Source organism: Petromyzon marinus, chromosome 9, assembly GCF_048934315.1.
Source record: "Petromyzon marinus isolate PM22_M1 ecotype Great Lakes invasive population chromosome 9, UKy_Petmar_22M1.pri1.0, whole genome shotgun sequence".
NCBI classification, from domain to species: Eukaryota; Metazoa; Chordata; class Hyperoartia; order Petromyzontiformes; family Petromyzontidae; genus Petromyzon; species Petromyzon marinus.
The window spans coordinates 50,073-77,420 of NC_133675.1; the positions used below are offsets into that span (position 1 = coordinate 50,073).

The window sequence follows — 27,348 nt, forward strand, 5'->3', positions numbered from 1 at the left end:
ACAGACTCACCACAGAGACACACAGACTCACCACACAGACTCACCACACAGAGACTCACCACACAGAGACCCACAAACTCACCACAGAGACCCACAAACTCACCACACAGAGACCCACAGACTCACCACACAGAGACTCACCACACAAAGTTCCACAGACTCACCACACACAAAAACCTACACTCACCACACAGATCCACAAACCACACAGAAACCCACAGACTCGCCACACAGAGACTCACCACACTGAGACCCACAAACTCATCACATAGACCCACAGACTCACCACACATAGACCCACAGACTCGCCACAGAGATCCACAGACTCGCCACACAGACTCACCACACAGAGACCCACAAACTCACCACAGAGACCCATAAACTCACCACACAGAGACCCACAGACTCACCACACAGAGACCCACAGACTCGCCACACAAACTCACCACAGAGACCCATAAACCACACAGAGGCCCACAGAGACCCACAGACTCATCACACTGAGACCCTCACTCATCACACTGAGACCCACAGATTCACCACAGAGACCCACAGACTCACCACACAGAGACTCACCACACAAACTTCCACAGACTCACCACACACAAAAACCTACTCTCACCACACAGAGATCCACAAACCACACAGAAACCCACAGACTCGCCACACAGAGACTCACCACACTGAGACCCACAAACTCATCACATAGACCCACAGACTCACCACACATAGACCCACAGACTCACCACAGAGATCCACAGACTCGCCACACAGACTCACCACACAGAGACCCACAAACTCACCACAGAGACCCATAAACTCACCACACAGAGACCCACAGACTCGCCACACAGACTCACCACACAGAGACCCACAAACTCACCACAGAGACCCATAAACTCACCACACAGAGACCCACAAACTCATCACACTGAGTCCCGTGTAGGCACCTTCAGGCTGCGTCGACCTAGAGGAGGCCCAGATAGGGTTCAGATTTTCCCGCCGCCGCCTCCAATCTCCATAACCCGGAAGTAGACGCGGGGGTGGTGGGTGGTGCCCAGGGGAGGAGCTGTCGGTGGGCGTGGTCGCGTTGTAAGACGTCACTCGACGGGGCGTGGCTGCAATAACGTCTCTTCAGAATTTTAGACGGATGTGAAGGAGGCGGCTGCTGCTGGATCTACGGCTGCTTCATTTTCATCATCGACTTTCGAGCAGGTTCTGTCGAAGCCATCCACTCGAAAATCTTTACGAGGTGAGCTGTGTGTGTCCGTGTTGTGGATTCGTGGTGAGTGTGTGGGTCCGTGTTGTGGGTTCGTGGTGAGTGTATGGGTCCGTGTTGTGGGTTCGTGGTGAGTGTGTGGGTCCGTGTTGTGGGTTCGTGGTGAGTATGTGGGTCCGTGTTGTGGGTTCGTGGTGAGTGTGTGGGTCCGTGTTGTGGTAAGAGTGTGTGGGTCCGTGTTGTGGGTTCGTGGTGAGTGTGTGGATCCATGTTGTGGGTTCGTGGTGAGTGTGTGGGTTCGTGGTGAGTGTGTGGGTCCGTGTTGTAGGTTCGTGGTGAATGTATTGGTCTGTGTTGTGGGTTCTTGATGAGTGGGTGGATCCGTGTTGTGGGTTCTGGTGAGTGTGGGTTTGTATTGTGGGTTCGTGGTGAGTGTGTGGGTCCATGTTGTGGGTTCGTGGTGAGTGTATGAGTCCGTGTTGTGGGTTCGTGGTGAGTGTGTGGGCCCATGTTACAGGTTCGTGGTATGTTGGTCTGTGTTGTGGGTTCGTGGTGTGTGGGTCCGTGTTGTGGGTTCGTGGGAAGAGTGTGGGTCCGTGTTGTGGGTTCGTGTTGAGTGTGTGGGTCCGTGTTGTGGGTTCGTGGTGAGTGTGTTGGTCTGTGTTGTGGGTTCGTGGTGAGTGTGTGGGTCCGTGTTGTGGGTTCGTGTTGAGTGTGTGGGTCCGTGTTGTGGGTTCGTGGTGAGTGTGTGGGTCCGTGTTGTGGGTTCGTGGTAAGTGTGTGGGTCCGTGTTGTGGGTTCGTGGTGAGCGTGTGGGTCCGTGTTGTGGGTTCGTGGTGAGAGTGTGGGTCCGTGTTGTGGGTTCATGGTGAGTGTGTGGGTCCGTGTTGTGGGTTCGTGGTGAGTGTGTGGGTCCGTGTTGTGGGTTCGTGGTGAGTGTGTGGGTCCGTGTTCTGGGTTCGTGGTGAGTGTGTGGGTCCATGTTGTGGGTCCATGTTGTGGGTTCGTGGTGAGTGTGTGGGTCCGTGTTGTGGGTTCGTGGTGAGTGTGTGGGTCCGTGTTGTGGGTTCGTGGTGAGTGTGTAGGTCCGTGTTGTGGGTTCGTGGTGAGTGTGTGGGTCCATGTTGTGGGTTCGTGATGAGTGTGTGGGTCCGTGTTGTGGGTTCGTGGTGAGTGTGTGGGTCCGTGTTGTGGGTTCGTGGTGAGTGTGTGGGTCCGTGTTGTGGGTTCGTGGTAAGAGTGTGTGGGTCCGTGTTGTGGGTTCGTGGTCTAGTGTGTGGGTCCGTGTTGTGGGTTCGTGGTGAGTGTGTGGGTCCGTGTTGTGGGTTCGTGGTGAGTGTGTGTGTCCGTGTTGCGGGTTCGTGGTGAATGTTTTGGTCTGTGTTGTGGGTTTTTGGTGAGTGTGTGGGTCCGTGTTGTGGGTTCTTGGTGAGTGTGGGTTTGTATTGTGGGTTCGTGGTGAGAGTGTGGGTCCGTGTTGTGGGTTCGTGGTGAGTGTGTGGGTCCGTGTTGTGGGTTCGTGGTAAGAGTGTGGGTCCGTATTGCGGGTTCCTGGTGAGTGTGTTGTTCTGTGTTGTGGGTTCGTGGTGAGTGTGTGGGTCCATGTTGTGGGTTCGTGGTGAGTGTGTGGGTCCGTGTTGTGGGTTCGTGGTGAGTGTGTGGGTCCGTGTTGTGGGTTCGTGGTGAGTGTGTGGGTCCGTGTTGTGGGTTCATGGTGAGTGTGTGGGTCCGTGTTGTGGGTTCGTGGTGAGTGTGTGGGTCCGTGTTGCGGGTTCGTGGTGAATGTATTGGTCTGTGTTGTGGGTTCTTGGTGAGTGTGTGGATCCGTATTGTGGGTTCTTGGTGAGTGTGGGTTTGTATTGTGGGTTTGTATTGTGGGTTCGTGGTGAGAGTGTGGGTCCGTATTGCGGGTTCGTGGTAAGAGTGTGTTTGTCTGTGTTGTGGGTTCTTGGTGAGTGTAAGGGTCCGTGTTGTGGGTTCGTGGTAAGTGTGTGGGTTCGAGTTGTGGGTTCGTGGTGAGTGTGTGGGTCCGTGTTGTGGGTTCGTGGGAAGTGTGTGGGTCCGTGTTGCGGGTTCGTGGTGAGTGTGGGTTTGTATTGTGGGTTCGTGGTGAGAGTGTGGGTCCGTGTTGTGGGTTCGTGGTGAGTGTGTGGGTCCGTGTTGTGGGTTCGTGGTAAGAGTGTGGGTCCGTATTGCGGGTTCCTGGTGAGTGTGTTGTTCTGTGTTGTGGGTTCGTGGTGAGTGTGTGGGTCCATGTTGTGGGTTCGTGGTGAGTGTGTGGGTCCGTGTTGTGGGTTCGTGGTGAGTGTGTGGGTCCGTGTTGTGGGTTCGTGGTGAGTGTGTGGGTCCGTGTTGTGGGTTCATGGTGAGTGTGTGGGTCCGTGTTGTGGGTTCGTGGTGAGTGTGTGGGTCCGTGTTGCGGGTTCGTGGTGAATGTATTGGTCTGTGTTGTGGGTTCTTGGTGAGTGTGTGGATCCGTATTGTGGGTTCTTGGTGAGTGTGGGTTTGTATTGTGGGTTTGTATTGTGGGTTCGTGGTGAGAGTGTGGGTCCGTATTGCGGGTTCGTGGTAAGAGTGTGTTTGTCTGTGTTGTGGGTTCTTGGTGAGTGTAAGGGTCCGTGTTGTGGGTTCGTGGTAAGTGTGTGGGTTCGTGTTGTGGGTTCGTGGTGAGTGTGTGGGTCCGTGTTGTGGGTTCGTGGGAAGTGTGTGGGTCCGTGTTGCGGGTTCGTGGTGAGTGTGTGGGTCTGTGTTGTGGGTTCGTCGTGAGTGTGTGGGTCCGTGTTGTGGGCTCGTGGTGAGTGTGTGGGTCCGTGTTGTGGGTTCGTGGTGAGTGTATGAGTCCGTGTTGTGGGTTCGTGGTGAGTGTGTGGGCCCATGTTGCAGGTTCGTGGTGAGTATGTTGGTCTGTGTTGTGGGTTCGTGGTGAGTGCGTGGGTCCGTGTTGTGGGTTCGTGGGAAGAGTGTGGGTCCGTATTGCGGGTTCCTGGTGAGTGTGTTGGTCTGTGTTCTGGGTTCGTGGTGAGTGTGTGGGTCCGTGTTGTGGGTTCGTGGTGAGTGCGTGGGTCCGTGTTGTGGGTTCGTGGTGAGTGTGTGGGTCCGTGTTGTGGGTTCGTGTTGAGTGTGTGGGTCCGTGTTGTGGGTTCGTGGGAAGTGTGTGGGTCCATGTTGTGAGTTCGTGGTGAGTGTGTGGGTCCGTGTTTTGGGTTCGTGGTGAGTGTGTGTGTCCGTGTTGTGGGTTCGTGGTGAATGTATTGGTCTGTGTTGTGGGTTTTTGGTGAGTGTGTGGGTCCGTGTTGTGGGTTCTTGGTGAGTGTGGGTTTGTATTGTGGGTTCGTGGTGAGAGTGTGGGTCCGTGTTGTGGGTTCGTGGTGAGTGTGTGGGTCCGTGTTGTGGGTTCGTGGTAAGAGTGTGGGTCCGTATTGCGGGTTCCTGGTGAGTGTGTTGGTCTGTGTTGTGGGTTCGTCGTGAGTGTGTGGGTCCATGTTGTGGGTTCGTGGTGAGTGTGTGGGTCCGTGTTGTGGGTTCGTGGTGAGTGTGTGGGTCCGTGTTGTGGGTTCGTGGTGAGTGTGTGGGTCCGTGTTGTGGGTTTTGGTGAGTGTGTGGGTCCGTGTTGTGGGTTCGTGGTGAGTGTGTGGGTCCGTGTTGCGGGTTCGTGGTGAATGTATTGGTCTGTGTTGTGGGTTCTTGGTGAGTGTGTGGATCCGTATTGTGGGTTCTTGGTGAGTGTGGGTTTGTATTGTGGGTTTGTATTGTGGGTTCGTGGTGAGAGTGTGGGTCCGTGTTGCGGGTTCGTGGTGAATGTATTGGTCTGTGTTGTGGGTTCTTGGTGAGTGTGTGGATCAGTATTGTGGGTTCTTGGTGAGTGTGGGTTTGTATTGTGGGTTTGTATTGTGGGTTCGTGGTGAGAGTGTGGGTCCGTATTGCGGGTTCGTGGTAAGAGTGTGTTTGTCTGTGTTGTGGGTTCTTGGTGAGTGTAAGGGTCCGTGTTGTGGGTTCGTGGTAAGTGTGTGGGTTCGTGTTGTGGGTTCGTGGTGAGTGTGTGGGTCCGTGTTGTGGGTTCGTGGGAAGTGTGTGGGTCCGTGTTGCGGGTTCGTGGTGAGTGTGTGGGTCCGTGTTGTGGGTTCGTCGTGAGTGTGTGGGTCCGTGTTGTGGGTTCGTGGTGAGTGTGTGGGTCCGTGTTGTGGGTTCGTGGTGAGTGTATGAGTCCGTGTTGTGGGTTCGTGGTGAGTGTGTGGGCCCATGTTGCAGGTTCGTGGTGAGTATGTTGGTCTGTGTTGTGGGTTCGTGGTGAGTGCGTGGGTCCGTGTTGTGGGTTCGTGGGAAGAGTGTGGGTCTGTATTGCGGGTTCCTGGTGAGTGTGTTGGTCTGTGTTCTGGGTTCGTGGTGAGTGTGTGGGTCCGTGTTGTGGGTTCGTGGTGAGTGCGTGGGTCCGTGTTGTGGGTTCGTGGTGAGTGTGTGGGTCCGTGTTGTGGGTTCGTGTTGAGTGTGTGGGTCCGTGTTGTGGGTTCGTGGGAAGTGTGTGGGTCCATGTTGTGAGTTCGTGGTGAGTGTGTGGGTCCGTGTTGTGGGTTCGTGGTGAGTGTGTGTGTCCGTGTTGCGGGTTCGTGGTGAATGTATTGGTCTGTGTTGTGGGTTTTTGGTGAGTGTGTGGGTCCGTGTTGTGGGTTCTTGGTGAGTGTGGGTTTGTATTGTGGGTTCGTGGTGAGAGTGTGGGTCCGTGTTGTGGGTTCGTGGTGAGTGTGTGGGTCCGTGTTGTGGGTTCGTGGTAAGAGTGTGGGTCCGTATTGCGGGTTCCTGGTGAGTGTGTTGGTCTGTGTTGTGGGTTCGTCGTGAGTGTGTGGGTCCATGTTGTGGGTTCGTGGTGAGTGTGTGGGTCCGTGTTGTGGGTTCGTGGTGAGTGTGTGGGTCCGTGTTGTGGGTTCGTGGTGAGTGTGTGGGTCCGTGTTGTGGGTTCATGGTGAGTGTGTGGGTCCGTGTTGCGGGTTCGTGGTGAATGTATTGGTCTGTGTTGTGGGTTCTTGGTGAGTGTGTGGATCCGTATTGTGGGTTCTTGGTGAGTGTGGGTTTGTATTGTGGGTTTGTATTGTGGGTTCGTGGTGAGAGTGTGGGTCCGTATTGCGGGTTCGTGGTAAGAGTGTGTTTGTCTGTGTTGTGGGTTCTTGGTGAGTGTAAGGGTCCGTGTTGTGGGTTCGTGGTAAGTGTGTGGGTCCGTGTTGTGGGTTCGTGGGAAGTGTGTGGGTCCGTGTTGCGGGTTCATGGTGAGTGTGTGGGTCCGTGTTGTGGGTTCGTCGTGAGTGTGTGGATCCGTGTTGTGGGTTCTTGGTGAATGGGGTTTGTATTGTGGGTTATTGGTGAGGGTGTGAGTCCGTAGTGAGGATGCGGGTTCGTGGTGAGGATGTGAGTTTGTGATGAATGTGTGAGTCCGTGTTGACGATGTGAGTCCACTTGTGATCGCGGTGACCTCGCCCTCCACTGACTCTCTCCTCCGTCCCCCCCCCATCCACTCTCCACGCAGAGACACCGAGATATTTACGGAGCACAACAACGCTACTCTCAGAATTAGCGCCATGGTATGCGTGACCCCTTTTGGTCGACATATGAACCACACCAGGACTTACAAAACACCACCCACACTGATGAACACCCTCACTTACAAACACCACACCAACACCCTCACTGACGAACACCCTCACTGACGAACATCCTCACTTACGAACACCACCCACACCTATGAACACCCACACTTACGAACACCACCCATACTTACAAAGATCCACACTTGCGAACACTACCCACCTACGAACACCCACACTTACGAACACCACCCACACTTACAAAGATCCACACTTACGAACACTACCCACCTACGAACACCCACAATTACGAACACCACCCACACTCATGAACACCCACACTTACAAACACCCACACCTTTGAACACAGTTTTGTTACAGCCTCAAGGGGACCGTTGTCTTTGTGTGTGTGTGTTGACGAGTCTACTGCACCTTTGTCTATGTGTGTGTGTATGTGTGTAGCGATAGTGTAGCGGTTTGCGCGCTGCGCTATGAACCTGGCGACCCGGGTTCGATTCCCGCTCACGGCCGACACCAGTGATGATTATCTGAACCGGTCCCGGGCCTCCCCTAGGTCGACTCAGCCTCAAATGAGTACCTGGTGCGGTGTGTAAACATCGCCACTAGGGAGAAAAAGGCGGTCGGGCGTGGTGCTGGCCACCCACCCCCTCGTGTACCGTTCCGGCCTTCATAGGTGCTCGCTAACAGCACTTGCCCCCTACAGTCTGTTAAGGCTATATGGGGGATCTTTATTTTTTATTTATGTGTATGTGGGGAGCGGTAGTGTAGCAGTTTGCGCACTGCCACGAACCTGGCAACCCGGGTTCGATTCCCGCTTATGGCCAACACCAGTGACGATTATTTGAACCGGTCCTGGGCCTCCCGTAGGTCGACTCAGCCTCAAATGAGTACCTGGTGTGGTGTGTAAACATCGCCACTGTGGAGACAAAGGCGGCCGGGCATGGTGCTGCCCACCTACCCCCTCGTGTGCCATGCTGGGCTTCATAGGGGCTTGCTATAAGCACTTTCCCCAACAGTCTGTTACAAGCTATACGGGGGATCTTTGTCTTTGTACGTGTGTGTGTTTATGTGTGTGTGTAGACAAGTCGAGCTGGACCGAGTGGGAGGCAGCCTCCGTCTATCACCACGTGGAGCGCGTACACCTCCGGCACCGGATTAATCCGCAGCAAATCACCCAAAGGTTAGAGAGAGAGAGAGATGAGCAGGAAAATCATCAAAGTCTAAGAATGATAGCAGCTCAAATAGCAGCAGCTCAACCAAGTGGCCTGATATCATCAAATCATCATCATTGTCATCGCCTGGAAATGCACAGCAGCAGCGAAAAAACACTTTGATAAAAGCGTGACGATGGTGATTCCTCAAAATGTGAAGGGGAACAAATCCACGCAGTGACCACCACGGAGACCCACAGAGACACACATAGAGACCCACAGACACCCAGCCACCCACAGAGACACCCATAGAGACCCTTAGACCCACAGAGACACCTATAGACACATAGAGACTCACAGATATACCCATAGACACATAGAGACACCCATAGAGACCCATAGACACACAGAGATACCCAAAGAGACTCCAAAGACACATAGAGACACCCATAGAGACCCATAAACACACAGATACACCCCACAAAGAACCATAGATCCACAGAGACACCCATAGACACCCACAGAGACCCATACCTTAGCACGGTTAGCTACGTGCAGTGCGAACGAAGTTCATCAATCGTACACGCACCCTGTACCGCTCCGTGGGTCTCTGAGTATCGGTCTCTGTGGGTCTATATGGTTCTATATGAGTATAGGTCTTTGTGGGTCTCTGGTTCTATATGAGTGGCAGTCTCTGTGGGTCTCTATGGTTCTATATGAGTATGGGTCTCTGTGGGTCTATGAGGGTCTCTGTGCGTCTCTGTGGGGCTCAATGGTTCTATATAAGTATGGGTCTCTGTGGGTCTCTAGTTCTATATGAATATGGGTCTCAGTGGGTCTCTGAGGGTCTCTGCGTCTCTGTGGAGCTCTATGGGTATCCTTGGGTCTCTATGGTTCTATATGAGTATGGTTCTGTGTGAGTCTCTGTGGGTCTCCATGGTTCTATATGAATATGGGTCTCTGTGGGTCTCTGGTTCTATATGAGTATGGGTCTATGAGGGTCTCTATGCATCTCTGTGGGGCTCTATGGTCTATACGAGTGGGTCTCTGTGGGTCTCTGGTTCTATATGAGTATGGGTCTCTGTGGGTCTATGAGGGTCTCTGTGCATCTCTGTGGGGCTCTATGGGTCTCCTTGGGTCTCTATGGTTCTATATGAGTATGGTTTTTTGTGGGTCTCTGAGGATCTCTGTGGTTCTCTATGAGTCTCTATAAGTCTGTATCAACGTGCACTTAGAGCAAATGGCTCCCACATGGTGATGACGACGATGGTGACGATGATGATGATGGTGATGATGACGACGATGATGATGTTGATGACGATGTTGACGATGATGATGATGATGACGACGATGATGATGACGACGATGATGATGAAGATGATGACAACGATGACAACGATGATGATGACGATGATGATAATGAAGATGACGACGATGATGATGATGATGATGACGACGATGATGACGATGACGACGATGATGACAATGATAATGATGACGACGACGATGATGACAATGATGATAATGATGACGATGATGACGACGATTAGGATGATGATACCAGTCACTTCGGTGGGGGGCTTAACCCGGTGTGTGCGTAAATAAAATTAGTTTATAGTTTAAGTTGTTATTGTTGTCACGTGTGCAGCGATCCTGAGTCTCTTCAAGCCTCACTTGACTGAGCGCCAGAAGCTGGAGCTGGCCACCATGCAGGAAGTTTGGTTCTTCACTCTGGACGGGGAAGGAAGCTCACGAGGGGGAGTGAAGAACGGAGAATTTGACGACGACGACAACAACTACATCCTTGTGAGACTCACAGACACACACAAAGACACAGACACAACAACAACAACCGCCATTCGCCACTAAGTGGCGGTGACGTCACCACAACGCTTGTGCCAGGCCAGGTGCACCTTGAGGCCACGTGAAGTGTTGAACGCCCGCTGCCAGGAGGTCACGGGGTAGACCCAGGTGCCACGGGACGACTGTCTGAGATGACTGGCTGATGCACCACCTGTGCCCCCTACTGTGCCATCCTGCTGTGCTTTAGCCACCCGGCGCTCCGCTCATTGTTGTGACCGTCGCTCCTCCGCCCTCCGTTGTTGTTGGAGGGCGGCTGCCTCCAACTTCCCAGTAGCGTCCTTCACGAGCCTCCTCCACAGAGGCTGATCTTGACACCGCATCCTCCTGTACCACATCACTCCATCTCTTCTCTAGCCCGTGCTGCGCCCGTTTAGCCCCCTTGATCCGGCCGAATAAAATCTGTTTCGGCATGCGTTGGCTGGGCATGCGGGCTACATGACCCATCCAACGCAGCCTTGCCTGCCGGAGGAGCTCACCGATGGGACCTTGCCCAGATCTTTCAAAGATTTGTGAGCTCCTCACACAATCCAGCCTGGTTAAACCCATGATGGATCGTAGGCAGGCTAGCCTAAATGTTTCTAACCGGCGAAGATGTTCCATTTGGGGGGTCCACGTTTCGCAAGTGTAGAGAAGGGAGGGAATGACCGTGGCCGAGAAGACCTGAAGCTTAGTGCGGAGCGACAGACCAGGTAGCTTCCACACAGCGTTACACAACCGATGAAAATATATTGCCGCCCGACTGATTCTGAGTGAGACCTCTGCTGTTAAACTGTAGCTGGTCATAAGCACACTGCCCAGGTATGGGAAACTCTCCACTCTCTCCACAATTGCCCCATCACCGATTGGGAGTTGTGGGGGTGGAGTATCCGATGGTACAAAATACCCAGGCAGGTGCTTAGTTTTGGTGGGGCTGATGGTAAGGCCCCATCTCTTAGTGGCACACTCCAGTCTCAGCAGCAGCGTCTCCAACTCCTCCTCTGAATGAGCAGCTATTACCAAATCATCGGCATACATAACGTGGTTGAGCAATAGGGAGCCATCCGTTGACCGCACCCGGGCATCGATCAGCCTCCCATTATATCTGTACCAAATGGAGATTCCCCCGGTACAGCTATTGAAGGCTTCACGAACTACGTGGTCAAAATAGATGTTAAATAATGTGGGAGCCAGAGGACATCCCTGTCACACCCCAAGGTGTACAGGGAATGGCTCTGACTCCCGGCCACGTAGTTTTACCCGGGCCTGTTCACTATCATGAAGGCCCACACAGAGACACTGATACCCATAAAGCACCACAGATTAGCACGGTTGGCTACGTACAGTGCGAAAGAAGTTCAACATACACACATACAGAGACACCCAGACACATAGAGATGCACAGAGACACCCACAGACACCCACAGTGACCCACAGATTAGCACTGTTGGCTACATGTGACCTCCTCGTGACCCCCACCCTGACCTCCCGTGACCCCTGCAGGTCCAGAACGAGCACTTCTACTACCGCTTCCAGCTGGACAGGAAGATTGGGCAGGGTGGGCAGAGCGTGGTGGTGAGGTGTCTGGACCACAAGACTCGGACGATGGTGGCTCTCAAGATCCTCGCCTCGCCCTCCACGTGAGTGGGCCCTGGCGCAGCAGTGCAGTCAACAACAACAATAACACCACCAATAACAAGAACAATAAACAAACACACACTATGGGACTGCTGCTGGCTGTGAACTACAACAACAAACAATGACTGAACATCCTTTACTTGAATCTCCATCGCTCAACCACCACCTCCCCACCACCACCTCCACAGCGACACTCCCACCCCACCACCACCTCCCCACCACCCTCACCACCACCGCCACCACTGGTTGTGTGTTGGAGACGAACCCCACCACAACACTGACAATTGACTTTGACACTTTCCAACACAACAACCAGTTAAGTGCTGAGCAAGTAACGAGCTGGCCAAGCGTTTTGTGTTTAGGTGACAAACCACCTCAACCAATTGGGCGTGTGTCAGTGTGGCGGGTTTAATGACACAACATTTATATTTACGTCATATAACCCAAACTCACCTCTATTGTGGATAATATTGATAGCGACAGACCAACTACGCATTACCCATTACTACTACTCAGTGTTACAGACACAGACCCACTACTACTAATCAGTGTTACACACATAGACCCACTACTACTACTCAGTGTTACACACACAGACCCATTACTACTACTCACTGTTACACACACAGACCCACTACTACTACTCAGTGTTACACACACAGACCCACTACTACTACTCAGTGTTACACACACAGACCCATTACTACTACTCAGTGTTACACACACAGACCCACTACTACTCAGTGTTACACACACAGACCCACTACTACTACTCAGTGTTACACACATAGACCCACTACTACTACACAGTGTTACACACACAGATCCAATACGACTTCTACTCAGTGTTACACACACAGACCCACTACTACTACTCTGTGTTACACACACAGACCCACTACTACTACTCAGTGTTCCACACACAGACCCACTATTACTACTCAGTGTTCCACACAGACCCACTACTACTACTCAGTGTTCCACACACAGACCCACTATATATTAAAGTCTAAACTCTCTGTCTCTGTCTGTCTCTCTCTGTCTTTCTCTGTCTTGATCTCTGTTTCTTTATGTCTCTTTCTCTCTATCTGTCTCTCTTTCTTTCTCTCTCTCGTTCTGTGAACTTGCTCACTCGCTCGCAGCTCCAGGGAAGAAAAGCACCAGAGAACGGAGCTGCTAATGTCCATGGAGCTCCAGAGCGACCGTAGCAACGTGGACTACAACGTAGTCAGGGTCCTGGAGACTTTCTACTTTCGAGGCCACAAATGCCTTGTCATGGAGCTGTTGAAGTACGCACACCACCAGCACCACTACCACCACTCACTCACTCATTAACTCACCACCAACATTCACTCACCCACTCACTCGTTCACTCACTCACCCACCACCCACTCACTCACCACCACCACCGACTAACTCACCATCACCACCACCACCACTCACCCACCACCACCACCACTCACCCACTCACTCACTCACCACCACCACTTACCCACTCACTCACTCACCACCACACCACTCACCCACTCACCCTCCACCACCCACCCACCATCACCACCACACCACCCACTCAACCACCCACCATCACCAGCACAACCCCTCACCCAACCACCCACCATAACCACCCACCCACCACCCATCCACCATCACCCACCAGCACCCACCACCACCAAACACCACCACCAAACACCACCACCACAACACCACCACCACCCATACAGACCCATAGAGACACCCATACCCATACATTAGTACGGTTGGCTATGTATGGTGCAAAAGAAGTGCTGCATACATTCACACACAGAGACCCACAGACCCCCAGACCCACAGAGACCCATAGAGACACCCACACAGACACCCATAGAGACCCACACATTAGCATGCTTGGCTACGTACGGTGTGAATGAATTTCAACATACGCACACAAAGATCAAAGATCCCCCATATAGCCTTAACAGACTGTAGTGGCAAGTGCTGTTAGCGAGCACCTTTAAAGGCCGGCACGGCACACGAGGGGGTGGGTGGCCAACACCACGCGCGGCCGCCTTTGTCTCCCCAGTGGCGATGTTTACACATCGCACCAGGTACTCATTTGAGGCTGAGTCGACCTAGGGTAGACCCAGGACCGGTTCAGATAATCGTCACTGGGTGTTGGCCATGAGCGGGAACCGAGCACAGTTCGCCAGGTTCACAGCACAGCACGCTAACCGCTGATGTCACTGACGTCGTCGCTGACGTCGTCGCTGACGTGACTGACATGGTCGCTGTCTCTCCGCGTGGCAGGGCGAAACTCCATTGCGTGCTCAGACAGATGACGCTGTGGCAAAGTCATGAGGATGCGGTGAGGTCGTACACTAGGGCCATCCTCCACTTCCTGGCCCACACCAAGTCCCGGGGCATCGTACACGGGGACATCAAGCCCGTGAGTGGAGTGCATGCTGTGTAATGGTGTCTGTGTGTGTGGGTGTATATGTGTGTGGGTGTCTGTGTGTGAGTGTGTGTGTGTGGGTGTCTGTGTGTGGGTGTGTCTGCATGTGTGGGTGAGTACACGGTAAAACAACCCGCTAACTCCTCGCAGTGCCGGATGGGCAACTCTGTCGTGGACAGTGCTGTGGGGGGAGGGCCAATTCCGATTGGCTACTCCCCTCATGGCGTCTGTGACCACCACAGTGGCTAAACGGGGGGCTCTGGATGGGTGCGAGGGGCTGGTAACCCCTCCACCTTCAAAATTTTACCACTAAACCACGACTGAAATATGTAACTAATAAGCTTGTGCCGGAGGCCCCAGGGGGACAGGCATTTTTGACGTCTCCTGGCCAAACTCCAATTGGCGGAGCCAGGAGATTGAATCTCTACACTCGGGGCTCCTCCAGAAACAACGAAAAGCCACTTGGTGTGGCCACGTGGAATGTTCGAACGCTCACTGCGGAGGAGAGGCTGCCACTCTTCTGTCGGGAGCTGGACCGGTACCGCCTGGATCTCTGTGGCATTCAGGAGGTCCGGTGGACCGGTTCTGGCTCCTGCCACCATGAGGGGTGGACAGTCCTCTACTCGGGGCAACAGACTGCCAAACAACAGGATGTGGCTCTTCTTTTGAACAAAAGAATGAAGGGGGCGTGGGAGCGTGGCGGTGAGGTGTGGGAAGCTGTAAGCCCCAGGCTACTTTGGGCTCGCCTTCCCATCAACCGGAGGAGAGGAGTGGTGTTCGTGGTTATTTATGCCCCCTCCGAAGACGAACATCCGTGGAGGGATGCAGGCAAAGCCGATGAGTCAGATGCCTTCTATGACCTCGTGCCACAGGTGCTGGCTAAAGTGGCCCCTCAGGATAGAGTCATCTTGTTGGGTGACTTCAATACCCGAGTTGGTCATGATGCTGGCACCTGGTCTGGAGTGATTGGAGGGCATGGGCCAGATCAGCTCAATAACAACGGTAGGAGGCTGCTAGATTTTTGTGCAGCCCATGGGCTTGTAATTACCAACACGCTGTTCCGGCATCGGCGCATCCACACAACATCATGGATGCATGCCGGGTCCAAGCAAGAACATCTGCTGGACTACATAGTGACGGACCAGCGGATGCGAGCCCATGTCCTTGACACCAGGACCTACCGTGGAGCTGATCTGCCCTCTGACCATCGACTAGTCATCTGTAAGATGCACCTGCCATTCTTCCACTCCGGTGTTGGGTGTACACCCAGGACCCCATTCCAACCTAAAGTGGCCTGGTCTCAGTTATCTGATGAAAGTTGCAAGTGAGAATTTCATCATCGCTTGCGGCTGGGGTTGGCATTGTCCCCCACTCCTCCTGATGTCGAGGGTAAATGGGCGAGGTTTAGGACTGTGACTCATGCAGCTGCAATGGCTGCTTTGGGTACGTGGTCCAGACCTCCCCAGAGACCCTGGCTGACAGAGGAGGTGTTGAGGTTGGTTGAGAAATAGCGACAGGCCCACTGTCATTGGCTACAGAATCCCACGTCAGAGAATGAGGAGGCTTACCACAGCCTTCGCTCGGAGGTTCGGAGAGCCGTGAGGCGCTGCAATGATGGGTGGTGGTCGCAGGTTGCTGAGGAGATGGAGTCTGCCTCAGTGGCCCGCGATCACAAATCTCTATTTAACTCCATCAAAAAAGTAACCTGCAGCGCCACACCTATTACCATCATTAGGGGAAAAAACGGTGATCCAATCTCTGACCCTCAGGAACAGGTTTGCCGATTTGCTGAGCATTTCTGTGAGGTCCTGGGGGAGGGGAAATCCATCAGCCAGGAAAACATCGTGGCACAAAGTGGGGATGATCCTGCTGAGGCTGCAGTGCCTCAAATATTGGAAGAAGTCACCCCCTGTGAGTGGCTGGCTGAGGTGCCATCTGTTGAGGAAGTACTGAAGGTGATCCGGAGTCTGAGACCAGGAAAGGCACCGGGTAGAGATGATCTCCCAACCGAAATGCTGAGGGAGGGTGGCATTTGTGCACAGACTGCCCTATATGACTTCATAACAACAGTCTGGACCACTGGATGGGTTCCGCAGGATTGGCAGAAGGGGGACCGCAAAAACTGTAACAACTACAGGGGCATCTCACTCCTCAGTGTGCCGGGAAAGGTCCTGGCAAGGATTATTCAACATCGCCTTGCCAGGCACGCTGAGGAGAGGCTTGCGGAGCCCCAATGTGGTTTCAGGAAAGGGCGGTCCTGCACAGATGCCATATTTTCTGTCCGTCTGCTACAGCAGAGGTGTAGGGAATTCCAACAAGACCTACATCTCTGCTTTATTGACCTTGATCTTCGTGCTTTTGGAGTCCCTGACCCTCTGCTCACGATCATTAAGGACCTTCATGATGGTGAGCCGGCCCGGGTAAAACTACGTGGCCGGGAGTCAGAGCCATTACCTGTACACCTTGGGGTGCGACAGGGATGTCCTCTGGCTCCCACATTATTTAACATCAATTTTGACTACGTAATTCGTTAAGCCTTCAATAGCTGTACCGGGGGAATCTCCATTTGGTACAGATATAATGAGGGGCTGATCGATGCCCGGGTGCGGTCAAGGGATGGCTCCCTATTGCTCAACCACGTTATGTATGCCGATGATTTGGTAATAGCTGCTCATTCAGAGGAGGAGTTGGAGATGCTGCTGCTGAGACTGGAGCGTGCCACTAAGAGATGGGGCCTTACCATCAGCCCCACCAAAACTAAGCACCTGCCTGGGTATTTTGTACCATTGGACACTCCACCCCCACAACTCTCAATCGGTGATTGGGCAGTTGTGGAGAGAGTGGAGAGTTTCCCATACCTGGGCAGTGTGCTTATGACCGGCTCCAGTTTAACAGCAGAGGTCTCACTCCGAAACAGTCGAGTGGCAATATCTTTGCATCGGTTGCGTAACGCTGTGTGGAAGCTACCTGGTCTGTCGCTCCGCACTAAGCTTCAGGTCTTCTCAGCCACGGTTATTCCCTCCCTTCTCTACGCTTGCGAAACGTGGACCCCCCTAATGGAACATCTTTGCCGGTTAGAAACATATAGGCTAGCCTGCCTACGATCCATCCTGGGTTTAACCTGGCTGGATTGTGTGAAGAGCTCACAAATCTTTGAAAGATCTGGGCACGGTTCCATCGGTGAGCTCCTCCGGCAGGCAAGGCTGCGTTGGCTGGGTCATGTAGCCTGCATGCCCAGCCACCGCATGCCGAAACAGCTTTTGTTCGGCCGGATCTAGGGAGCTAAATGGGCGCGGCACGGGCTAGAGAAGAGATGGAGTGATGTGGCACAGAAGGACGTGGAGCTAAGTGGACTTGCCGATGACTGGTACCAGTGGTGTCAAGATCGGCCTCTGTGGAGCAGGCTCGTGAAGGACGCTGCTGGGCAGTTGGAGGCAGTTGCCCTCCAACAACAACGGAGGATGGAGGAGCGACGCTCACAATAACGAGCGGAGCACCGGGTGGCTAAAGCACAGAAGGTTGGCACAGTAGGGGGCACTGGTGGTGCATCAGCCAGTCATCTGAGTCAGTCGACCCGTGGCACTTGGGTCTGCCCCGTGACCTCCTGCCAGCGGGCGTTCGACACTTCACGTAGCCTCAAGGTGCACATGGCCTGGCACAAGCGTCGTGGTGACGTCACCGCCACTTAGTGGCGAATGGCGGTTGTTGTACACGCTGGGGTGCTGGTGCTCGCTCTGCAGATGTAAATGCCACTGATTATTCATGTTCTGCAGATGTAGATGTCACTGGTGTTCTTCATGTTCTGCAGATGTAGATACCACTGGTTCTTCACGTTCTGCAAATGTAGATGCGACTATGTCTTAACGTCCTGTAGATGTAGATGGCACTGGTTTTTCACGTCCTGTAGATGTAGATGCCACTGGTTTTTCACGTTCTGCAGATGCAGATGCCACTCGTTCTTCACGTTCTGCAGATGTAGATGTCACTCGTTCTTCATGTTCTGCAGATGTAGATGCAAATAGTTCCTCATGTTCTGCGGATGTAGATGCCACTGGTTCTTCACGTTCTGCAGATGTAGATGCCACTGGCTCTTCACGTTCTGCAGATGTAGATACCACTGGTTCTTCACGTTCTGTAGATGTAGATGCCACTGGTTCCTCACGTTCTGTAAATATAGATGCCACTGTTCCGTCACGTTATGTAGATGAAGATGTCACTGGTTCTTCATGCTCTGTAGATCCCACTGGTTCTTCACGTTCTGTAGGTGCCACAGGTTGTTCATGTTCTGTTGATGTAGATGCCACAGGTTCTTCACGTTCTGCAGATGTAGATGTCACTGTTTTTCTGCGCATATCTCTGAAACTTCGTAAGTTGAACGTCTGTGAGCGGAGGCAGTCCCCCTGCACAGACGCTCGGTCGTAAACGACGCTCACCGCCTTGACCATGCTGGGTGTGAATTCCCTCCCTGCGGCTCACTCCCCATCCAGAGCAACGTTCTGTTGGCGAACATCGCGGATGGCATCGTCAGGGTCAGGAACTTCGCCTCAAGCTTCTTTGTGGATGGCAAAAGTGAGTGGAGACACCCACACACACCCACCCATCCACTCACTGACACCCCCACACACCCATCTACCCACCCATCCACCCACCTACACATCCATTCGCCATCAACCCATCCATTCCCCCATCCATTCCCCCACCCATCAAGCCACCCACCGACCCCCCCATCAATCCACCCACCCATCCACCCACCCACTGACCCATCTACCCACCCATCCATCCACCCACCCATCCACCCACCCAGCCACCCACCTACCCATTCACCCACCCAGCCACTGACCCATCCACCAACCCACTCACCCACCCATCCATATATCCATCCATGCACCTACCCACCCACCCAGCCATCCACCCATCCATCTACCCACCCAGCCATCCAGCCACCCACTCACCCACCCACCCATCCACCCACCCACCCACCCATCCACCCACTAGCCCATCCACCCACCCGCTCACCCACCCACCCACACATCCATTCACCCATCCACCCATCAACCCATCAACCCATCAACCCACCGACCCATCCACCCACCCACCCACCCACTCTCCCACCCACCCACCCATCCATCTATCCATCCATCTATCCATCCATGCACCCACCCACACAGCCATTCACCCACCCATCCATCCACCCACCCAGTCATCCAGACACCCACCCACCCAGCCATCCAGCCACCAACTCACCCGCCCACTCACCGAGCGATCCACGCACCCACCCAGCGAGCCATCCACCCACTCACCCACCCACCCACTGATTCAGCTACCCAGCCACCCACTCACCCAGCCACCCACTCACCCAACCACCCACTCACCCACCCACCCATCCATCTATCCATACATCCACCCACCCAGCCATCCACCAACCCACCCACCCAGCCATCCATCTACCCACCCATCCACCCCTCCACCCAGCCATCCAGCCACCCACTCACCCAACCACCCACCCGGCCATCCACCCACCCACTCATCCATCCAGCGACCTACTCACCCATCCACCCAGCCAGCCATCCACCCACTCACCCACCCACCCACTCACCCAGCCAGCCAGCCAGCCATCCACCCACTTACCCACCCACCCACTCATCCACCCAGCCAGGTAGCCATCCACCCACTCACCCACTCACCCACGCGCCCATCCACCCACCCATCCACCCACCCACCCACCGACCCCCCCCATCCAGCGACCCACCCACACCCATCCACCCATACACCCATCCACCCATACACCCACTCAACCACCCATCCATCTATCTACCCACCCACCCAGCCATCCACCCACCCAGCCATCAAGCCACCCACCCACCCACCCAGCCGGATATCCACCCACTCACCCACCCACTCACCCACTCACCCACCCAGCCATCCACCCACCCGCCCAGCCACTGACCCACCCACCCATCCATCTATGCACCCACCCACCCACCGACCCATCCAGCCACCGACCCATCCAGCCACCTACCCACTCACCCACTGACCTGCCCATCCAGTCACCCACCCATGAATCCACCCACCCACCCACTCACCCACCCGCCCACCCACTCACCCATCCATGTATCCATCCACCCACCCACTCACCCGCCTAACCATCCACCCCCCACCCAGCCACTGCCCCAGCCACCCAACCCAGCCACCCAACCCACCCACCCACCTACACACACGTACCTAGTCTACAATCTTCATCATCATCGCTGCTGTTGTCGTCTGCACAGCCTCGCACGTGGGAGGAACCCTCGCCTACGTGGCCCCCGAGGTGCTTCTCGGCTACCCGGCGACCTGCGCTGTGGACACATGGTCGCTGGGCTGCACCGTCGCCAAGCTGGCCACCGACAGGGAACTCTTCCTCTCGTTCAGCCGCGACGACCACCTGGCATGCTGCATCGAGGTGACTGGGGAGCCTCCCTGGGGGGCCTCGAGCGACGACCTGGCCCACAGCCAGCCAGTCACCCAGCCAGTCACTCAGTCACCCAACCCTGTCAGCCAGTCACCCAACCAGCCACCCAACCACCCACCCACTCACCTACCCACCCACCTACCTACGCATCCTCTCTCACCTACACATTTACCCACCCACCCATCTACCTACTTACCCACACACTCACCCACCTACTTACCCAGCCACCCACCTACCTACACACCCACGTAACCACCCACTCACCCACCTACCTACCTACCCACCCACTCACTCATCCACCTACCCACCCACTCGCCCACCCCCTCACCCACCCACCTACCCCCTCACCCACCCACCTACTCACTGACTCACCCACCTACCCACCCAGTAACCCTCCCACCTACACACCCACTGACCTATCTACCCATCCACTCACTCACTCACCCATCCACTCACCCATCCACTCACCCACTCACCCACTCACCCACCCACTTACCCACCGACCTACCCACCCATTCACCCACTCACCTACCTACCCACTCACCCACCCACCTACCTATCCACTAACCCACCCACTCACCCTCCCCCCACCCACCTACTCACCCATGATGCTAGATGCGCTGAGCAACAACGATAATGTCACGTTCAGGTCTTTCATCATACAGCCAATGAAAAACAGCCACGTAGCTCAGTGGGGCCTTCCCTGGTGAAATCAAAATAGTTCAGTTTTAGTGTGGGCCTCTGAGTCTCAATGGTTTTATATGAGTCTCTGGACCTCTATGGGTCTATGTATGGGTCTCTGTCGGTCCGTATGGGTCTCTCTATGGGTCTCTGTGGATCCATATGGGTCTCTGTGAGTCCCTATGGTTTTATATAAGTCTCTGGATCTCTATGGGTCTCTGTATGGGTCCCCGTGTGTAACACGCGTGTAACATTCGTGTAACATGCGTGTGTCCCTCTGTCTGTCTTGAAATGGTTGCGCAGATCCTGGGCATGCCTCCAAAAGAAATGGTGGAGAAAGCTCGCAAAAGAGCGGCATACTTTGGTGAGTTGAAGGGTGGTGTGATGGTGGTGTGGTGGTGGTGAGGTGGTGGTGTGGTGGTGGTGAAGTGCTGGTGAGGTAGTGGTGAGGTGGTGGTGGTGGTGGTGTAACGCTAGCGGTGTGGTGGTGAGGTGGTGATGGTGTGGTGGTGGTGGTGGTGAGGTGGTGGTGGTGAGGTGGTGGTGGTGTAGAGGTGGTAGTGGTGTAGAGGTGGTAGTGGAGGTGGTGAGGTGGTGGTGAGGTGGTGGTGTGGTGGTTGTGTGGCAGTGGATAGTGGTGAGGTGGTGGTGTGATGGTCGTGAGGTGTAGTGGTGGTGAGGTGTTAGTGGTGGTGATAGTGGTGGTGTGGTGGTGGCGGGGTGGTGGTGTGGTGGTGGTGTAGAGGTGGCAGTGTGGTGGTATGGTGGTATGGTGGTAGTGGTGGTGTGGTGGTGTAGAGGTGGCAATAATGGTGGTGAAGTAGTGGTCATGTGGTGGTGGTATAGGGCCAGCGGTGTGGTGTGAGGTGGTGATGGTGTGGTGGTGGTGGTGAGGTGGTGGTGGTATGGTGGTGTAGATGGGGTAGTGGAGGTGGTGTGGTGGTGTTGGTGAGGTGGTGGTATGGCAATGGATAGTGGTGGTGTGGTGGTGAGGTGGTGTTGTAGGGGTAGCGGTGTGGTGGTGAGGTGGTGGTGGTGTGGTGGTGAGGTGGTGGTGTGGTTGTGGTGTGGTTGTGGTGAGGTAGTGGTGAGTTAGTGGTGGTGAGGTGTTGGTGGTGGCGATGGTGGTGGTGTGGTGGTGTTCTAGGGGTAGCGGTGTCGTGGTATGGTGGTAGTGGTGGTGTGGTCAGGTGGTGGTGGTGTGGTGGTGAGGTGGTGGTCGTGCTTTGGTGGTGGCGTAGAGGTGGTAGTGGAGGTGGTGTGGGGGTGAGGTGGTGGTGTTGTAGGGGTAGCGGTGTGGTGGTGAGTGGGTGGGTAGGTGGGTAGGTGGTTGGTGACACTGTGCGTGCCTCTCTCTGTGTGTCTCTCTTTCCATCTCTCTGTCTGTGTATGTGTCTCTCTCTCTGTCTCTCTTCCTCTTTGTTTGTCTCTCTGTGTATCTCTCTGTCTCTATCTCCCTCTCTGTGTGTATGTATATCTCTCTGTGTCTCTGTCCTACAGATGAGGCCGGCCAGCCTCACTGCCCGGCCAGGAAACGACTCCCGGCAAGTGTCCCCCTGCATTTGGTGCTGCGGGGATGTGGAGCTCAGCTTGTGGCCTTCATTAGCAGCTGCTTGCAGTAAGAACACAGACACATACCGCTCGTGTAGCCTCAAGCCGACTGTAGGGGCAAGTGCTATTAGTACTAGCGAGTAGCAGCGCCTATACACAGACAAAGATCCCCCGTGTAGACTCTAGCAGATTGTAGGGGCAAGTGCTGTTAGTAGTAGCGAGTAGCAGCACCGCCTATGAAGGCCTCCGGCACTGTGGCACACACAGAGGAGGTGGGTGGCTAGCACCACCACGTCCGGCCACCTTTGTCTCCCCAGTGGCGATGTTTACACTAGGTACTCATTTGAGGCTGAGTCGACCTAGGGGAGGCCTAGGACCAGTTCAGATAATATAATTGCTGTCACTGGTGTTGGCCGTGTGCAGGAATCTAACTCGGGTTTCTGCCGGGTTCATAACACCACCGCTGTCCATTACACACACACACACACACGTACACACACATACAGATGGGAACGTCAAATCCTCACCTCCCCTGTCTCCATCCCCCCCGCCTCCCCAGGTGGGATCCAGAACTCCGCATGACACCGGAGCAGGCGCTGAGTCACGGCTGGCTCCAGAACGAGACCACCACCATCGAGGCCACCCCCACCACCATCGAGGCCACCCCCACCACCATCGAGGCCACCCCCACCACCATCGAGGCCACCCCCACCACCATCGAGGCCACCCCCACCACCATCGAGTCCACCACCATCGAGGCCACTCCCACCACCATGGAGTCCACCCCAACCACCATGGAGGCCACCCCCACCACCATGGAGGCCACCCCCACCACCATGGAGGCCACCCCCACCACCATCGAGGCCACCACCATCGAGGCCACCCCCACCACCATCGAGGCCACCCCCACCACCATCGAGGCCACCCCCACCACCATCGAGGCCACCCCCACCACCATCGAGGCCACCACCATCGAGGCCACCCCCACCACCATCGAGGCCACCCCCACCACCATCGAGGCCACCCCCACCACCATCGAGGCCACCCCCACCACCATCGAGGCCACCCCCACCACCATCGAGGCCACCCCCACCACCATCGAGGCCACCCCCACCACCATCGAGTCCACCCCCACCACCATCGAGGCCACCCCCACCACCATCGAGGCCACCCCCACCACCATCGAGGCCACCCCCACCACCATCGAGGCCACCCCCATCACCATCGAGGCCACCACCACCATCGAGGCCACCCCCACCACCATCGAGGCCACCCCCACCACCATCGAGGCCACCCCCACCACCATCGAGGCCACCCCCACCACCATCGAGGCCACCCCCACCACCATCGAGGCCACCCCCACCACCATCGAGGCCACCCCCACCACCATCGAGGCCACCGCCACCACCATCGAGGCAACCCCCAGCGAGGCCACCCCCACCACCATCGAGGCCACCCCCACCACCATCGAGGCCACCCCCACCACCGTCGAGGCCACCCCCACCACCGTCGAGGCCACCCCCACCACCGTCGAGGCCACCCCCACCACCGTCGAGGCCACCCCCACCACCGTCGAGGCCACCCCCACCACCGTCGAGGCCACCCCCACCACCGTCGAGGCCACCCCTACCACCGTCGAGGCCACCCCCACCACAGTCGAGGCCATCCCCACCACCGTCGAGGCCACCCCCACCACCGTCGAGGCCACCCCCACCACCATCCAGGCCACCCCCACCACCAGCGAGGCCACCCCCACCACCATCGAGGCCACCCCCACCACCAGCGAGGCCACCCCCACCACCAGCGAGGCCACCCCCACCACCAGCGAGGCCACCCCCACCACCATCGAGGCCACCCCCACCACCATCGAGGCCACCCCCACCACCATCGAGTCCACCCCCACCACCATCGAGGCCACCCCCACCACCATCGAGGCCACCCCCACCACCATCGAGGCCACCCCCATCACCATCGAGGCCACCACCACCATCGAGGCCACCCCCACCACCATCGAGACCACCCCCACCACTACCGAGGCCACCCCCACCACCATCGAGGCCACCCCCACCACCATCGAGGCCACCGCCACCACCATCGAGGTCACCCCCACCACCATCCAGGCCACCACCAGCGAGGCCACCCCCACCACCATCGAGGCCACCCCCACCACCATCGAGGCCACCCCCACCACCATCGAGGCCACCCCCACCACCATCGAGGCCACCCCCACCACCGTCGAGGCCACCCCCACCACCGTCGAGGCCACCCCCACCACCGTCGAGGCCACCCCCACCACCGTCGAGGCCACCCCCACCATCGTCGAGGCCACCCCCACCACCGTCGAGGCCATCCCCACCACCGTCGAGGCCACCCCCACCACCGTCGAGGCCACCCCCACCACCGTCGAGGCCACCCCCACCACCATCCAGGCCACCCCCACCACCAGCGAGGTCACCCCCACCACCAGCGAGGCCACCCCCACCACCAGCGAGGCCACCCCCACCACCAGCGAGGCCACGCCCACCCCCACCACCAGCGAGGCCACGCCCACCCCCACCACCAGCGAGGCCACCCCCACCACCAGCGAGGCCACCCCCACCACCAGCGAGGCCACCCCCACCACCATCGAGGCCACCCCCATCACCAGCGAGGCCTTTGGAGCTGCGGATCTACGGTGAGACTCCCTCTGTATGCTCAGTGCAGGGTCTCTGAGTATGGGTCATTGTGAGTCTGTATGGGTCTCTGAGTATGGGTCTCGATGCATCTATATGAATTTAGTATTTGGTCTGCCGCTATGAATCCCCACGTGACGATGATGATGATGACATCAGCCACTTGGTTGAGCTGCTTTCATTTGTGATGGCCAGGTCCACTTCTCGCCGTGGGGACCGATCGCGACCTCTGGCTGTAGTACCAGCATGACGATGATTATGATGATGTGCTGCTGTGGTGCTGCTGCCTCTCTCTCCACAGAGCTGAGTCGGAGAAAAAGCCCCCATCATCATCATCCTTGTCATCATCGCTGGATGAGGATGAGACAGAGGAGGTGGAGGAGGAGGAGAACGAGGATCAGACGGAGGAGGAGGATGAGACAGAGGAAGAGGAGAAGATGGAAGTGGAGGAGAAGACAGAAGACGAGGAGCAGATGGAAGTGGACGAGAAGACAGAAGAGGATGAGCAGATGGAAGAGGAGGAGGAGGTGCAACAGCAGCAGGAGAAGAAGAAGAAAAAGAAGCAAAGGGGTCTGGCCCATATGGGCAGGGCGCTCTCCTCGATCTTCCGCCGCCTGCTGCTGTGTGGTGGGCAGCCCACGGCAGAGTAGCGGGGGGGTGGTGGTGGAGTCGGTGCCAACCACCACCACCACGAGCAGCAGCACCGCACCACCCACCCACCCACACACAGTCACCCCACACACACCCAGCCACCCACACTCACTCACCCCACACACACACACCCACTCACCACACTCACTATCGTGGAGACCAGCTGTGGAAGACGACTGAAGAGCGGCCGCCAGACATGGACTGGACACAGCCACTCACTGCACTCACCACACGCTCACCCCACCACACACTCACCAGTAGCTTACCCAGGGCCCCCCTTATCTCAGGCTACAACCCTAACACGTGGTGTGTGTTAAAATAGCATTGTACGTGTGTAGTTTTGTATATTATTATTGTAAATATGATTGTTATAATTATATATGAAGTCACCAGTATGTGAAAAACGTTGCAGACGTTTTTTTTCGTGGGGTTTGGTGCCTTCGATCGTCAGTGCCGTGTGGGGGTCTGGGTTCATAATGTCCAGGTAGGGTGGGGTTATAATGGCCAGGTAAGGTGGGTTATAATGGTCAGGAAGGGTGGGGTTATAATGGTCAGGTAGGGTGGGGTCATAATAGCCAGGTAGAGTGGGGTTATAATGGCCAGGTAAGGTGGGTTATAATGGTCAGGAAGGGTGGGGTTATAATGCCCAGCTAGGGTGGGTTCATAATGCCCAGCTAGGGTGGGCATAATGGCGGTTGGGCGCCTTCCCCACGTAAAATGGCGGTTGTGCGGCTTCCCCACGCAAGATGGTGGTTGGGCAAAGTCCCTACCTAAGATGGCGATTGGCCACCTTCCCAACGTAAAATGGCGGTTGGGCACCTTCCCCACGCACAATGGCGGTTTGCCGTCTTCCTTACCTAAGAGGGCGTTTGTGGGGTTATAATGCCCAGCTAGGGTGGGTTCATAATGCCCAGCTAGGGTGGGCATAATGGCGGTTGGGCGCCTTCCCCACGTAAAATGGCGGTTGTGCGGCTTCCCCACGCAAGATGGTGGTTGGGCAAAGTCCCTACCTAAGATGGCGATTGGCCACCTTTCCAACGTAAAATGGCGGTTGGGCACCTTCCCCACGCACAATGGCGGTTTGCCGTCTTCCTTACCTAAGAGGGCGTTTGTGCGCCTTTCCTACGTAAGATGGCGGTTGGACGCCTTCCACGTGAAATAATGGTGGGTGGCCGCCTGGTGGTTGGGCGCCTTCCCCACACAAGATGGCGGCTGAGCACCGTATATACGCTAGAAATGGCTAGATGGTGTGTGAGGGCTGATGCCCCCCTCCTCCTCTCCCCCTTGGACCTCCTCTCCCTCACGCCGGGCTGCCGCCGATCGAGTCATCGGCCTCCCCGCACCAGCATCCTCTCTGTGGGACATGGCTCGTTGCTGGCTCTCCACCGCCTCACGTTATTCTGCCTCCCACCCCCCACGTAAACCACCACTCACGCTGCGGGGGCTGCGGGCGCGCGCACAACCGGACCTGCT

The 27,348-nt window shown here is 56.0% G+C and overlaps 1 protein-coding gene across 1 annotated transcript; it reads left to right on the forward strand.

Moving 5' to 3' along the window:
- Positions 1-875: 875 nt before the first annotated feature.
- LOC142924125 (uncharacterized) lies at positions 876-26,270 on the forward strand. Its single transcript, XM_076065770.1, has 13 exons — positions 876-1,252; positions 6,735-6,789; positions 7,894-7,993; positions 9,613-9,770; positions 11,307-11,443; positions 12,584-12,730; positions 13,725-13,863; positions 18,357-18,438; positions 20,139-20,311; positions 21,305-21,365; positions 22,502-22,619; positions 23,112-25,226; positions 25,526-26,270. Exons 2-13 carry the CDS (start codon positions 6,787-6,789, stop codon positions 25,872-25,874), a joined length of 3,582 nt encoding a protein of 1,193 aa, XP_075921885.1. The 5' UTR covers positions 876-1,252; positions 6,735-6,786; the 3' UTR covers positions 25,875-26,270.
- Positions 26,271-27,348: the final 1,078 nt, after the last annotated feature.

What these genes read in the sequence shown, in the direction of transcription:
- LOC142924125 (XM_076065770.1), top strand. An exon ending in CCGCAGCAAATCACCCAAAG is followed by an intron (nt 7,994 to 9,612) that starts GTTAGAGAGAGA and finishes TCACGTGTGCAG; the next exon opens with CGATCCTGAGTCTCTTCAAG. An exon ending in ACCTGGCATGCTGCATCGAG is followed by an intron (nt 20,312 to 21,304) that starts GTGACTGGGGAG and finishes ATGGTTGCGCAG; the next exon opens with ATCCTGGGCATGCCTCCAAA.